The sequence below is a fragment of the Musca vetustissima genome, unplaced genomic scaffold (assembly GCF_032173495.1).
Source record: "Musca vetustissima isolate MV318-11 ecotype Yass unplaced genomic scaffold, APGP_CSIRO_Mvet_v1 utg19394, whole genome shotgun sequence".
NCBI classification, from domain to species: Eukaryota; Metazoa; Arthropoda; class Insecta; order Diptera; family Muscidae; genus Musca; species Musca vetustissima.
In genome coordinates this window covers 1-15,687 of record NW_026878343.1, presented here as the reverse complement: position 1 = coordinate 15,687, position 15,687 = coordinate 1, and the positions used below count along the sequence as shown (strand labels likewise).

Genomic DNA, 15,687 nt, shown 5'->3' with positions numbered 1-15,687 from the left:
CGTAGTCGACAAAAATTATGATTATCGGTCACCGTTTTGTATAGCCCCCATTTAACGATATCCCAACTGTTCTGAAGATTACAAACCAATTTTACAAATGTCATGGTTGGTGGGTGGTTGGCCCGGCCAAACTAAACGACATGTTTACTTTTTATACCCTTCACCACACTGCGGTACAGGATATTATGTTTGTAACAGTCAAAAGGAAACGAAATAGAAACATGGTTCCTTTTGACAATATGCATAGAATCACTTTCTGAGTCGATTTATGCATGGTCGTCCGTCCATCTGTCTGTCCATGTTAAATTGTAAACAAATTACAGGTCGCATTTCTGATACAAATTGGATAAAATTTGGCACAGTTCATTTACTTGACCCAAGGACGAACCCTATTGAAATTGGGAAAAAACGGTTCAGATTTAGATATAGCTCCCATATATATTTTTGTCGGATTTAATGTAAATGGTTCACTAACTTCCCCACATATCTTTCGATTTTCACGAAGTTTTGCATAGCGTACTGAATTAAGTCTAGAATGATGTGTGCCAAGTTTCGTAAAAATCGGTTCATATTTAGATAAAGCTTCCATATATATATATATATATATATATATTTGTCCGATTTAATGTAAATGGTGCGCAAAGTCCCCATATTTACTTCGATTTGCACGTAATTTGGCATAGCGTACTTAATTAAGTCTAGAATGATGTGTGCTAAGTTTCGTAAAAATCGGTTCAGATTTAGATATAGTTCACATATACATTTTCGACCGATAAAATGTAAATTGTGCACCAAAGTCGCTATATATCTTTTGATTTGCACGAAATTTGGCATAGCTTACTTAATTGAGTCTAGAATGGTGTGTGCTAAGTTTCGTGAAAATCGGTTCAGATTTAGATATAGCTCCCATATATATTTTCTTCCGATTTTATGAAATTTTTTCACAACTTATCAAATTCAATCAAATTGAGACTAGAATGAAGTTATTGTTTTTTGTTGAAAGTGATGCAGATGGAGACATTTCTTCCATATATATATTTCGATTGGAATGAAATGAATCAATCGTTTGGTCCATTTATAGGCAAAATCTTTTAGTCGGTGCACTTATAGATAAAGACCAAATATTTAAGTTCGTTCAATTTCATGTTAGGATACATATGTAGAATATATCCAAAAGTGGTGAAGGGTATCATATAGTCGGCCAGTCCGACTTTACTACTCTCCTTACTGGTTTGTATTATGATCTGAACATAATCTTATATAATATCAAAATATAAAAAGACAGCCTATAGAACTTCATATAAAACACAGTAGATAAAATCTTCTCCTAGAACACCATTAGGTCTTCTCATAGAACACCAGTAGTTATTCTCATAAAAGAATGATAGCTTTTCTCATAAAAGACCAGTAGTTCCTCACATAGATGACCAGTGGGGTTTTTCATAGTAGGCCAATAGGTATACTAGTATTCAAATAGTTGCATGGAGGTGTTCTCATAGAAGGGTAGTAGCAGCCCATCGTTTTCTATGTGAATACTTTTCTTCTTAAGAAGACTGTCTGACCATATATGAGAAGACCTAATGGGCTGCAACCCTCCTTCTATGAGAACACCTCCTTGCTACTATGTGAACACAAGAATGTTTTCTTATAGGTCAGATTTGTTTAAATGCAAAATGCAGTGTTCTAATTTAATATCACACATTCTTGTCATAGATTTTTTCATAAAAAGAGATTCTCTCCCAGAATTCCAAAGGTACTTCTTATAGATCCAAAGATACTCTCACAAAAATATTTTCATATAACTTCAGTAGTGTTTGGCGGGTTATTTGGGATACCATTTGTATTTTGTTTTTGCAAAATAGTCAGGCTTAATCCCAGTTTGTTGTTTTTATAAAAAACAATTATTTATTAGTGGGGAATGTATGGCATTGTCCGCCGAGGGGTAAGGCAGGGAAGACTATAGTTTCGGATCTCGCCACTGATCCTCATCAGTTCCCTTAGTTTTTTGTTGGGATATTCTCCCCAGAAGCTATTAATAGCTTCTTTACAAAAAACCTTTCAAACCCAAATGTCTCTTGTGACAATTCGAAGTTCTTACGTTACCAGCGATACGACCCCAATGAGAAGTTCGTTTCGTTGGCGCCTGACTTCGTGGTCAACAAGGCATTTACAGACAACTACAATACATTTCCCACTGCTATGTGTCGTCACTTTGTGACGAATGCACATAACGTTGTTGTTGGTATTGCTAGTTAAAGCAATAAACCAAACAGTATGACCGTGCCTCGTCTACAACTTCAGTAGTGTTTGGCGGGTTATTTGGGATACCATTTGTATTTTGTTTTTGCAAAATAGTCAGGCTTAATCCCAGTTTGTTGTTTTTATAAAAAACAACTATTTATTAGTGGGGAATGTATGGCATTGTCCGCCGAGGGGTAAGGCAGGGAAGACTATAGTTTCGGATCTCGCCACTGATCCTCATCAGTTCCCTTAGTTTTTTGTTGGGATATTCTCCTTCGGCGGACAATGCCATACATTCCCCACTAATAAATAGTTGTTTTTTATAAAAACAACAAACTGGGATTAAGCCTGACTATTTTGCAAAAACAAAATACAAATGGTATCCCAAATAACCCGCCAAACACTACTGAAGTTGTAGACGAGGCACGGTCATACTGTTTGGTTTATTGCTTTAACTAGCAATACCAACAACAACGTTATGTGCATTCGTCACAAAGTGACGACACATAGCAGTGGGAAATGTATTGTAGTTGTCTGTAAATGCCTTGTTGACCACGAAGTCAGGCGCCAACGAAACGAACTTCTCATTGGGGTCGTATCGCTGGTAACGTAAGAACTTCGAATTGTCACAAGAGACATTTGGGTTTGAAAGGTTTTTTGTAAAGAAGCTATTAATAGCTTCTGGGGAGAAATTCCAACAAAAAACTAAGGGAACTGATGAGGATCAGTGGCGAGATCCGAAACTATAGTCTTCCCTGCCTTACCCCTCGGCGGACAATGCCATACATTCCCCACTAATAAATAGTTGTTTTTTATAAAAACAACAAACTGGGATTCAGCCTGACTATTTTGCAAAAACAAAATTTTCATATAATGCTAGAATCGTTTAGTATTGAATGCCAATAGGACCTTCAAAATATGCCTCTATAATCTACTACATTGGAATTGGATATATTTTAGTATACTTAATATTAAATTAGAAGCAATTCTGTAGATTGTGGGGGTACCGTTAAATGGGGGCTACCCTAAAAAGTGAAGCAAAATTGAACATTTTCAATACCAAATATCTTATGAGTAGTAGAAATTATGTGCAAATTCCAAAGTTCTATCTTAAATCGTGGAGGGTAGAAAAAGCTAACATAGTATTTGGCTACCGTTATATGGAAGTCTTGGAAAAATTAATTTAAATCCGAAAGTCAAGCTTATGGAGGGTATAAAAAAAAACCTAAAATTTCGAAAATTTTACATCAACAACATTGCTAGGCAAGACAACGTTTGCCGGGCCCGCTAGTTCAATATAGAGTTCGTACAAAATACCATTTTCAATCCTTCAAAGTATTTAAATTTTACAAAAAATCTACAAAAACGTAAAAACTAATAATGAAAGCAATATAATCTTAATTTGTTAACAAAAATTTATTGCAAATATTATTTCACGAAGCTTTACGAATGTAAACATATTTTTCTCGTAAATCACATAAATACATCACTCTGTTCGTCCTTTGTAATTTAATACATTCTCAAAATCAAAACATAAATATTCGTAACGATAGAAATAATAAATATCAGGATATGAAATACTCGTTACAACGTTTGGTGCTTGAACTCTTCTGCATCAATTCAATATTACATCTAAACTACGTACGTTCTAATTAGAGAAAAAGTAAACATTTGCTTAAATATTCAATTACAAAGAGAGAGATGCAGTGTAAATACCACTAGAAAGAAAAAAACAAAAACAGCTAATCGTTTGCTTAAAATACTACAACTGCTTAGCAGTTATTAGTTTGTATTATTTGCTCCATTGTTGGTGTTATTGTTGTTTAAATTATTTGCATGTATTCGTTCCAATTGTGTCAGTCTTTCCAATAGATTGGCAAATTGTTGTGCCAATACCATAACAGTCATTGTCTGCTCATTCTGAACACCTGTTATTTTTCTAATATTCAAGGTTTCCATATACATCTTTTTGTACAGGTCAGCTTTTTGTTTGGGATCCTTTGTGTTCAACAACAGCTTTATTAGGGTCTTCAGGGCATTCTGTAGGCGACTCTCAAACAAAAGTATATGTTTTCGGAATTCTGTCTCATTGGCACCACTTGCCGGTGATTCAGAATTGCTGCCCACTGTGCTTGCAGTATTATCAGACGACGAATTCCAATTACTTAAAGCGTATTCAAACAATGACTTGGAGTTGAGACATATATCGAGTAGTTGTTGTAAGTGTTTAATTTTCTGTGTATTGTGAAGAGAATCTGAAAGAAAAATAAAACAATTTTATTTTTAGTCAAAGCAAATAATTGTGAATGTGAAGTATGTATATTGTAATCAATATACAGAAATCCATACTTACTCTCAGTTAAAAATTCTTGCAACGATATACGTTCCAATTGTACCACCAAATAATCGGATGCTTCTCTCAAACTATCCAATATAGCTGCGGCCTTTTCGTAATGATATTTACACAGTTGGAGTATAGGTTTTGGTAATGTCGCCGAGTCGGAATAATTGTTTCTTAATTGACTGTGATGAAAGGATGCAATTCTGAAAAGATAACGAAATAAACAAGTTTTTTAAGTAATTGGAATTAGTTGAAGAGCCTTTAGATCCATCGATTTCCATAGACGTTTCTTGTATAAATAATACACTAATTTATAGCGAGAATTTTACTGAGATTAACGAATGAGAATAACCTGTTGTCATTAAAAATGAAAATATGGTGTGACGAAGTCTAATACTAATGATAGTCTTGCCGATATATTAGATTGCAAGAACAGAAATACAATGAAATGGATGGCAACTATTTCTTATCTACTGGAATATTACTAATGCTATTTGTGAAATCTCTGAATTCGAGACAGTGGCAAAATTCATTCCGCATACGAACTGTTCGGCCATTGAAGAACTAATACCTTCCTGCTTACGAGTCGAGGCCTTGTCAAAGTAAACTGTCCAATAAAGTTGTTAACAGAGGGCGACAATGTAAGCTTAACATTATAAAGATGAGCCCGGCGGATGATTCTGGATGGGCTGCTAACAAGTATACCTTGTCACCAACGTACACACGTATGAAAAAATTCTAAAAATAAATGAAACTGAACTAACGATGAAAATGTAACTATTGATTGATGGTAAAATCATATCCCAAAATAGCAATGGGTTTCAAATTTATATGCGACATGCTGATAATCTATATGGACTCAAACAGTCGAAGAATCATAGAATGAAGCATAAATTACAACAAGTTCCCACTATTAAACAGTCTATTCACCTATTTGTATGAAAGCAGCCTTATATATTTTTGGACACAGAGAAACCAGAATGAATGAATGTCATAGTTAATTGTCAACAAATTTATTCTGGACAAGGTATCAAGGCGTGTTTACAAATCGAGTTGATTTAGAAAGCCCTTCATAGCGAAAATTTCCGATAAAAACATCAGTTTATTATGGTACTTTTTTTGATGGAAAGGGATATATTAGTCCGTTTACATTTAATCGGATTTCGTTAACCCAGTGGGTTTAAATTGTCAATTTCTTTGCATATATGTCAAATAAATCCTCATAAAGTAGGTTAACCCGGTAAAAACTTCTAATGTTTTTGTTGTTTATGGGTCCAAACCAAACAAAAAAATTTTTGTGGCAATTGATAAGTTTGTTTGTTTACAAAACATAACGAAACAGCTGATTAAACATCAGCTGATGGTACAATGGACTTTGGGTAAACGAACAACATTTTGTAATAATTTGTTCAAATTATTGAGTAAACGAACGAACCTATTGTGACACTACTGAGGTTTGTAATCTTCTAGTTGTTATCGCCCATTTATTAATGGAACGATTTTTATTTTATTTAAAGTTGGCAACTCGCAATCATAAACAACAAAACAGCTGATGAACACAAAAACATATGACATTTGCGAGAGTTAAGCTATTGGTCAAATTGTCATGTCACATTCTCATAACAAATAACTAGAGATTGCAGTGCAAAAAATTGAAATTAAAAAAAAAAATAAAAATATTGATTCAAATATTATAACAATCGTGGTGTCCAATATCGTTATGAATCAGGCATTGTGACATACATTATGACATAATAGTTCTGCTGTTCTACTTTTGAAAACTACATTTGCTTATATTAATTTTCAGTTCTCATTCGACATCTCTAAGGCACGAGTGGTGAGAGATTTTTTTTTTCAGATTTCTTATTGAAAAATTATGCTAAGGTCTTTTTTGCGGCTAACAAAGTTTGAGATAATTTCCAAACAGGCAAGAAGTGCTTGTCTACAACGTAAAGCAGCCATGACCATGGACAAAGTGTATTTTCGCCATGATCCCAGCACCGAAGATTTGCACATTAGCTTCCGATATGCCAATCCGGAGCTAAATATTGACAAAGAGTTTAATTTTTGTCGTAAAATTGATGAAAAATTGGAAGTCACACTGAATAGGATTCGTGGTAATATTGAAAAAGAGTTCAACAAAAAATTAAGAAAAGGTAAAAAGAAATCGCCGGCTCAAGTGCAAGAATCTCTGCCAGAAACGATTACAAACGGAGAGGTATGTTATTAGGTGAGAAAACCTATATTATTTATTGGTATCGGTTGAATGGGAGTTATATGTATTTTGTACAATCCTCATTTTTCAGATAGCCCTTGAATTCCGCCGTTGCGATGAAAAACTGGAGGATATCACATTTGCTGAAATGTTAAAGGAACAACCCAATAACATAACCTTAAAAGTATTGGAACAGATATTCAATGTTGTGGTAAATCAGCCATGGGTGGTTAATGTGGTGTTGCCCACCTCAATCATGGCCGGCTTTACCGTGTATCCAAGTAAATTGGAAATGAAATATTCCGATAAAGCCTTTTGTCGTGCGGAATGGTTTAAGGCCAAAGTGGTAAGAGTTCATTTAATTTGAAGCCTGTTAATATAAATAAATTCATATTTTTTCTATAGCCGCCATCGGGAAATATTCAACATGCAACATGGTTAAAATGCGGGGAAGGTTTTTCCTATGAAACCTCTAACGATGATGTGGGCCATCATTTGAAATTTGTCTTGACACCTGGAAATGCTCAAGGACAATTCGGTCCGTCCGTTGAACAAATTAGCAAAAATGAAATACAGGCTGGTCCTGGAACTTGTCCATTTGATACAAGACATTTCTTTACACAATCCCGTTTAAAGGATAATGCTTTTCGCGTAGTATCTTACAATATTTTAGCTGATCTATATGCGGACAGTGATTATTCCCGTACTCAGCTGTTTCCATACTGCCCACCCTATGCTCTACGTGTGGATTATCGCAAACAATTGTATATTAAAGAACTGTTGGGATATAATGCTGACATTATATGTCTCCAAGAAGTGGACATAAAAATATTTGAATATGATTTAAAACCGGTGTTGGAAAATGAAAAACATGCCTTTAGAGGAGTTATTGCACAAAAGGGTACTTGTGGGGAAGGTATTGCTACATTTTATCGGTCTGACCGTTTTGAATTAGTTGATAGCTATAGCATAAATATTGGAGAGCAAATACAGAAGCTTGATGTTTTCCGAGAGTTATGGGAAAAAATCAAATCCAATGAAAAGCTTGTGGAGCGCATTTGTGATCGTAGCACAACGCTGCAATTGAATTTATTGAAAATGACAAACGATTGTTACGTTTTGGTGGCAAATACCCATCTCTATTTTCATCCCGATGCCGATCATATACGTCTTTTACAATTCGGCTTTAGTATGTTGTACATTGAAGATATATATAAGAAAACACTAGAGAAATATTCCCTACAAAACGAAAAGCAGCTGGCGATTGTATTTTGTGGAGATTTTAATAGCGTTCCTGAATGCGGCATTTATCGTTTAATGACTGAAGGGTTCGTGGACAAGGATTTCATTGATTGGAGCAGTAGTAAGTATTTAAAACATATGGTTGTTTGTACAAAATGAAATAATGAATTCTATTCTAGATGCTGAGGAAGCTGTAAAAGATGTATCCCTCAACCAACCGTTTGCTATTAAATCGGCCTGTGGTACTCCAGACTATACCAATTATACACATTTATTTAGTGCATGTCTAGATTATATTTTCTATCAATGTGATCGCCTCGAAGTGGAACAGTATGTACCCCTACCAACGGAAGAAGAGTTGAAGGCTAATATAGCCATACCATCTGTTGTGTTTCCTTCTGATCATGTAGCTTTAATAGCTGATTTGAAGTTCAAATCGAATTAGAAACAGTTTTTTAAGGAAATATAAAGAACAAAACCTTAAAAATCTAAAAGCCTAGTTTAATTAAATTCACAATAACGGTAGAAAAATTGCTCGTTTCCAATAAAATATATATTTTTTAAATTAACTTACCTTTGGTGAATTAAACCAGAACGATATGTATAAACAACTTGACGTGCACCCGGATGTTCAACATCACATAATTTTAATGACTTTTGCAAGAGATCCAATACCTCCTTTTCTAAATCAACACGACAGGTCTGAAATAAACATAAATTAATGTATTAAAAGAGAGAAACATAAATATAAATTTAGAAACAGATACAACGCATTCAAGTACTATAAGCGATGTTAGGCGCGATTTTTTTAAATATATATTTTTTCACTATCAGAACTATTGGCATGGAATTATAATGAATATGTTTTTCGCACAATATTTCTTAATGATTACTTTGTAAATACTTGTCTGGAATTTGTGATAAATATAAATAAACTTCATATCATATTTTACCTCATCTGCACTGCTACAATCTTGCAATTGTTTGGCCAACGTAAATGTTGCCGTAGATAGTTCCCAATTTACCAAATCCCATAATTCAGGATTCGATTTGCGTGATCCCAAAACATCCTGAGCTTTTTCATAAAATGAAAATGCTTCGTTATAAAATCGTTTTTGTTGTTGTATAACATCAATGCTAAAATAAATAAAACTTACATATTTAAAACACAATAAATTAACACAAATGTCACTGAACTTACTTCTCATTTGTTATTAGATGAGCACGAAAACGCATAAACCGTCCCATGTTGCAATATAAAAATGCCATGTTTACATTGTCTTCGACCAATCCAAAAGCTTTTATACCACGTACTAAACAGTCATATGATTTCATTGCCAATTTCAAATACAAAGGATCTGCATTTTGGGCAGTTTTCTCTTCGTCACCATCATCATTATTTTGAGATTTATTTTCATCACTAGTTTCGTCCTTCTTCTCGTCCGAGTTCTCTTGTAAATGTTTGGAATATTGTTCCTGGGACCAAAACATATATTTGACACCCAGTTCATTGCGAACATTGCCCAAACGTCGCAATAACTCATGACGAGCTTCTTCATCGCCATTTGTCTTGGCCGTGGTGGTACTATCAACAAGTTCCAAAGCATTTTCATAACATGCACAACTCGATACCATAAGATGTTCAATATTTTCCTGCGGTATAATTAGCTCAGAACAATCATCGGCTTCTGAAAATAATAAAAAAAAATATATTGAAATTAAATCTAAAAAAATAATGAGAAGTTATTATTTTACCGCTTACCCAATTCCTTTTCCAGTTCCATTTCAATATATTTTTCCGTTTCATCGGACTTATGGAAATCTTTAATATTTTCTCCAATGTTCTCCCAATTTTTAGCCATTTGAAAGAGACAATCACCAGCTCTTCCCAGGAGACAACGCTTCTGGGATACTATTGTGGAAACATATTTCAATACCACATGTTGACATTTACAGGCCATATATATGTAACGCAAGCTAAGTCCATATCTCTGTTCGACATATTTATATTCAGCCAATGTGGCATATGTGAGACAAGCCTTTTCCAGCAACAACAATTTTAGATGAATATTCCAGGATCCGAATAACTGAGAATTGAAGCTAACAGCAATTTGTTGTGACGGCATGGCATGACCATCGCTGGTTTGTTGGGGTGCTGTTAAGACTGGCTTCAAGTCACGACTTTGGGATTTTTTCATTTTCGGTTTCTTGCCTTTCGTTTCGGCTAGTGACTGTTCTGTTGTCGTGACCTCCTGTTGTGTTTCTGTTGATTTCGTTGGCGATTTCAAAGATTCGTAAGGCAATGGAATTGGTTTAAATGGTTTGGCCATATTCGGATTCTGTTCTTCGTGTAAAATTCTGGCCTTCTCTTCATCTTTAGCCCTAGCCTCAGATTCTTTAATAAACGACTCTTCGTTTTTGTTGAAAAATTGAAGGCACGACAAACCTTGGTTAATATGTTCCAACGAAATGCTGCATCTCTCCTCTACACTGGCAATGAGAGGCGAAGGTCTCTGTTTATTAGTTTTTGGTTGATGATTATCAAACGTAAACTCTTTAAGGGTATCACATATATTCTGCACGGCCACATTATGATCGTTGTTTAGATCTTGAACATTCTCCTTATTATCATAGACGAAATCTTCTTCTTCCTCCTCTTCGTCATCTTCCTCTTCGTACACTGATTGTGTATCTGAGTCAGCATCACATACATCGAATTTCGGATCTTTTGGATCAATGCCAGCAGGAATATGTAAATCGGATAGTATATAATGGGACGAGGTAACTATTTGTGGATATTTTTCTTTGGGCAATAATTTAATGCAATTATCCAAAAGAGCTCGTATGTTTCCGGCAGTCTTAGGACTTATTGACGGGTTACGATTTTTCATATTTCGAGCCACAGTATAAAGAAGCATAGCAACTGGTACGGTGAACGGATTACCCTGAGTCTCATCGTCATCATCATCACATTTCTCTTCTTGGGAACTTGTTTGGTTCTTACACAACGTTGTTAGGTCATACAATTTTACGACATCATCATTGCGTCCTTTGAATAGCCAATATGTATGTCCTTCCTTAGTGGCATTTGCCTTTAAGAATGATAAAATATTTTGTGCCACATTTTTAACTAGTTGCGGTGAGAATTGCGAGTCTTCCAAATATGGCAAATCTTCGGTTTTGATTATTTCATATTTCTGGACAATGCCGTCCAGGTGGTAGCACATCACAACTTCGGGCACGTTACACATCAAATTATCAAGCCAGTAATCGATGCCGGTGAGTACATTAATGGGCTTTGCCATATCGCGTAACCTGAGGCTAATGCATGGTCTATTAGGACCACCAAAAATAGGCATGTCAGTACCAATTAGCATCCGTATATCCTCAAAAGTCCACACAACATTGCGTTGGAAAACATGAGATGAATTTGGGTCTGGAACATTTTCTTCTATCTTAGGCTCTGGCAAAAGAGGTCCCGTAATCGGCAAAGCCGTGCGTTTTTCTTTTTCGTCAGCGCCTATTTTTTCATTAGCCTCGCAATTGGGTGACTGTTTCAATGAATAATACAAAAATTTGGACAGCAAATTTTTGGTTTGTATAGCTTCCCGTGATTTGTCTTTTAAACAAACACTATGTCCACCATCACCATAGGCCAATATTTGTTCCATTATAAATGTCCTCAACCAATTCCAATCATCATCGGCCTTTCTCAACAAATACTTTTGTATATCGAACTCATCCAACAACAGTGTATTTCCCACCTTATGCACCGTCATGCTAACGGCTCCTTTCGCAGCGTAGGGCAGTTTTAGCAATTTCTTAATATTTTCGGCATCGGCCACTACATCCACCTCGCCAACACAATCGGGAAACATATGAGCCATACGAAAACTGGCAAAGCCGGGATTATGATACAGTGCCTGCTGTAGACCATAATTGTTGTCGGCACTAGTCAACCAATTCGACGGTGGCAAATTTAAATTGGTATTACATTCTAGGCGATTAAATTTCACTGGGGCCTGAACCTGGGCAAACTTGACCACAGCTTTTGATTTAACTGTTTCCTCGACTTCGTGAGGCTCAACATTTTGACACAATTCAATCTGCAATAAAAAAACAAGGCAATATAAATGCTAGGACTATTGTACCGTATGGGGAGGAATATATTCCAACAAACCTCATCAACGTTTTCTAATTCCATTTTTTCATTACACTTAAATACGTGTGTCAATATGTATGTCCTTTTTCCGTTTCTAATTTGTTCCAGAATAACGTTGTAAATACAAATGCAAACAATCAATGTTTACGTCTGGTCACGGATAATCAGCTGATTGTTTTTTAATGAGTTGCCATATCTATTAAGGAATGTTCTAATTCTAAGACAATGTTTAGATATAAAAAAATACATATTTCTATTTGAGTTATATTGTTAAACAATTTGTATTCAGATATCGCAAGGAATTTGAAAGATTTATTTTTTACCGGAATTCTGAAATATAGACTAAAGATCAATTCGATCAAAATCAACGATCTTTTTATTTGACAAAAAAATGGTCAATTCTTAAAATCGATATAATGTAATAAGAACAGGAACAGAAAAACAGTGACAAAATCTCAAAAATCAACACAACGTCTAGTCAAACTTTGGCAAACTTTGCGATATTATTTAGATGAAAGTAGATTTATTTAGATGAAAGTAGAGGAAGATGTCGGCATTTTAATTTTGACCTCTTAAATTATGTTACAATTTTCTAAAAGACCAATTATCAATATATATATATATATATATATATAGATTTACAAAATTCAGTATCAATTAAATAGCGTATGCAAAACCTCGTAATAAATCTGGTGGATTCTATATGACATTTATGCCATGAAATTAAAAATTGAAATCTCGTCGCTTTGTGTCTATGTAAAATACATTTTATGGATTTCCTCTAAACCTTGTTTATAATATTGATAAAATTCAAACAACAGGTCAGAAATCTACTTTTAGATCCCTATTGTTTATAAACAACAAGCTGAAGGTCCTCAGACCTACTCCAAGAATTTCTTTACGATACCGCGGATTATTTTCGGAATAAAACAAACATCTATAAAAAAAAGCCTAAACCTCATTATGGGCGGTTGTCGTTGTTTCTTTCGTCATTGCCGAGTAAATAGCTATAAACAACCGCGAATTCATTTCTTTCACGTTCCTCTTAAGGACGCAGAACGCAGCAAGCAATGGATCGCATACGGAAAATTAGAATATATGTTGGAATATCCCGCTTCGAAACAGAAAAACGTCATCGTTTGTGCCAGGCATTTTCGGGATGAGTGCTTTATGAATTATAAAAAAGATCGTTTGTCACAAAGAGCTGTTCCGACAATTTCCCGTCTCTCCAAGGATAAGGCATTAGATTATGAGCTGGATTTGGAAAATGGTGTTCTAATAACTCTGCCGGAAACACAAATGAAACATTTAATACCACCCGAGGGATTTGAGTGTACCTTAGGTTTGGAAAACGACGAAAACGTTTTGGAAAAGTTGAGGGAACTTGAAAACCCCGTCGATTGTGATGAAATCAAAGTCTTAAATGGAGATATGTTTGCAAAAGTAACTGAGAACGAGTTTGAGAGTAATATATCAACAAGTCCTGTAACCCTTAACCGTTCACTTATTAAGAGACCGCTGAAAGTTATAAGAAATGATGAAGAAGTTGAGCCCAGTTGTAGCAAGAAGATCAGAATTGATCAAGTGCCATTACCTCAGGGAACAATCATTGAACTAGAATCTCCCACAATAATTAACCATCAAATAATTGGGGCTGATGGTAATGTGTGGATTGAACATGAATCGTATAATATTGCCGAAACCAACAATGATGGGGATTTTGAATTCATTGAAGTTCAATCAAGTGATGATGAAGCTTTCAAAAATCCACAGGAATTTCAAAATATTTCTACAAATGACACAACAAATAAAATAGTTTTAACAAATGTCTGTAGGGAGGAAGAGGCGGAAACAAACAATTCATTAGCGACTGTCAAAGCCAATGATGAAATATTAAATAATTTGCACCTGGAGTTGAATCTAATCAAAAAAGAAAATGCCACATTAAAGGAAGAACTGGAAAGATCACGTAATTCTTTCGAAGAAGATAATCGCAAACTAAAGGAGAAATACGAACAAGAAATTGAAAATAAATACGCTAGATATTGCGATGAAATCGAATCCTTAAGAACTAATTTAGATTTTATGGAAAAAGAGAATGCAAAGAACAAAAAGAAAATAGAAAATATTCAAAAGTTATCTCAAGTCTCGGCGGGAAAACTAAAAGAACAATATGAACAACAAATGGAAAATGAAAGAGCTAAATATGTATCAAAGGAAAATAAGCTATTGGAACGTATCAAATCATTGCAGGATGATTTGGAAACGGCAAGAACTGAATTATTGGAAACTAAACATAATATTGAAAGTGTAACAAAAGACCTGGAGAATTCACAAACTAGAAATAGGCAATTGATTGAAAAACAACTTCGAAATGAACTTTTAGAGCAAGGTTTAAAACAAAAACACGATGAGTTGGATGTAAAATATCAACTTTTACTAAAAAGTCATGAAGAGTTGCAAAAATCCAATATCAAACTGAAAGATGATTGCACAAAATTAGAAAATCAATTGCAAAATCAGGTTTCAACCATTACCACTACAGATCCACAGCCGCCCGCAGTGGCTAAACCACCAACTACTCCATCTGCCAGCACATTAACCAAGGCTCAACTATTCAACGGTATTAAACGTTATATCAGCTCTTCAATGATGGCCTTGTTACGTATGGAAATGTTTGGAAATTCCGATAGAGAGTGGAAAACAGATGAACGACAAGTGGCCGTGGATATCTTACGTTTGGGCGAGAATGTCTATAAGTACTTTACAGATGAATGGCGTTTTCGTTTACCTGGTTTGCGAGATGCAAAAACTTGGCTTAGTCAGTCTGTACAATTGGATGACGAGGAAGATCTATGATAATGTAAGGAAGGAATGCATCATTACATTTAGATATGTATTTATAAACAACATGCCAATCGGTTTATTTAGTACCGTCTATTATGATAAATTCGAAACTGGCTGAATAGATTGTATATTATCTTACATCCGATCAACAACTCATCATGTTCAGAGCTTTTTTACATTAATTTTATGTTTTGAAGTTACCGTGTATACTATTATGATTACATTTTTTATATATAGAAACAAGTAGCTCATACAAAAATCCCAAATCAAAACTTTTTTAAAGTGTAGTTTCTCCATTTTTATGCCTAAGCAAATACATTCTATATGGTATGTTCGGGTACTGCAAGAATCTACTAGTTTTTAATATTTTTTCAGATATCATAAAGGAAAATTTGTTGTCGTAGTAAAAAGTAGTATATTCTTGCAGTAAGGGAACAGACCAATATTTATTACATTCTATTTAAGATCAATAAATATAATTAGTTTTTCAAATAAGTATTTATTTGTTGTTTAAATTTAAAGTATTTTTTAATATAAAGTATGAATGGCGGTAAAGGGTACGCCATACCCATTCTGTAGTTCTTTATCATTGTGCTTCCCAGGATCTCTTACAGCAAATGGCTCAGCTGTCGCAATCAT

The 15,687-nt window shown here is 34.6% G+C and overlaps 3 protein-coding genes across 3 annotated transcripts; 2 read left to right on the top strand and 1 right to left on the bottom strand.

Annotated features, from left to right (window-relative positions):
* Positions 1-4,023: 4,023 nt before the first annotated feature.
* On the bottom strand, positions 4,024-12,243 carry LOC133323137 (erythroid differentiation-related factor 1). The gene is made up of 7 exons (XM_061532091.1): positions 12,220-12,243; positions 9,802-12,145; positions 9,241-9,727; positions 8,993-9,176; positions 8,614-8,741; positions 4,595-4,785; positions 4,024-4,496 (listed from the first exon to the last, which is right to left on the bottom strand). Exons 1-7 carry the CDS (start codon positions 12,241-12,243, stop codon positions 4,024-4,026), a joined length of 3,831 nt encoding a protein of 1,276 aa, XP_061388075.1.
* LOC133323134 (2',5'-phosphodiesterase 12) lies at positions 6,458-8,484 on the top strand. The gene is made up of 4 exons (XM_061532089.1): positions 6,458-6,800; positions 6,889-7,143; positions 7,203-8,160; positions 8,219-8,484. Exons 1-4 carry the CDS (start codon positions 6,459-6,461, stop codon positions 8,482-8,484), a joined length of 1,821 nt encoding a protein of 606 aa, XP_061388073.1. The 5' UTR covers position 6,458.
* A 921-nt stretch (positions 12,244-13,164) lies between the features above and the next one.
* LOC133323135 (shootin-1-like) lies at positions 13,165-15,060 on the top strand. The gene is made up of 3 exons (XM_061532090.1): positions 13,165-13,200; positions 13,252-13,945; positions 14,018-15,060. Exons 1-3 carry the CDS (start codon positions 13,165-13,167, stop codon positions 15,058-15,060), a joined length of 1,773 nt encoding a protein of 590 aa, XP_061388074.1.
* Positions 15,061-15,687: the final 627 nt, after the last annotated feature.

What these genes read in the sequence shown, in the direction of transcription:
- LOC133323134 (XM_061532089.1), top strand. Translation starts at nt 6,459, where the DNA reads ATGCTAAGGTCTTTTTTGCGGCTAACAAAGTTTGAGATAATTTCCAAA. An exon ending in AAACGATTACAAACGGAGAG is followed by an intron (nt 6,801 to 6,888) that starts GTATGTTATTAG and finishes CTCATTTTTCAG; the next exon opens with ATAGCCCTTGAATTCCGCCG. An exon ending in TTTCATTGATTGGAGCAGTA is followed by an intron (nt 8,161 to 8,218) that starts GTAAGTATTTAA and finishes ATTCTATTCTAG; the next exon opens with ATGCTGAGGAAGCTGTAAAA.
- LOC133323137 (XM_061532091.1), bottom strand. Translation starts at nt 12,243, where the DNA reads ATGGAATTAGAAAACGTTGATGAG. An exon ending in CATCTAATAACAAATGAGAA is followed by an intron (nt 9,177 to 9,240) that starts GTAAGTTCAGTG and finishes TATTTATTTTAG; the next exon opens with CATTGATGTTATACAACAAC. An exon ending in TCTGGTTTAATTCACCAAAG is followed by an intron (nt 4,786 to 8,613) that starts GTAAGTTAATTT and finishes TTATCTTTTCAG; the next exon opens with AATTGCATCCTTTCATCACA.
- LOC133323135 (XM_061532090.1), top strand. Translation starts at nt 13,165, where the DNA reads ATGGGCGGTTGTCGTTGTTTCTTTCGTCATTGCCGA. An exon ending in GTTTCTTTCGTCATTGCCGA is followed by an intron (nt 13,201 to 13,251) that starts GTAAATAGCTAT and finishes GTTCCTCTTAAG; the next exon opens with GACGCAGAACGCAGCAAGCA. An exon ending in ATTCATTGAAGTTCAATCAA is followed by an intron (nt 13,946 to 14,017) that starts GTGATGATGAAG and finishes CAAATAAAATAG; the next exon opens with TTTTAACAAATGTCTGTAGG.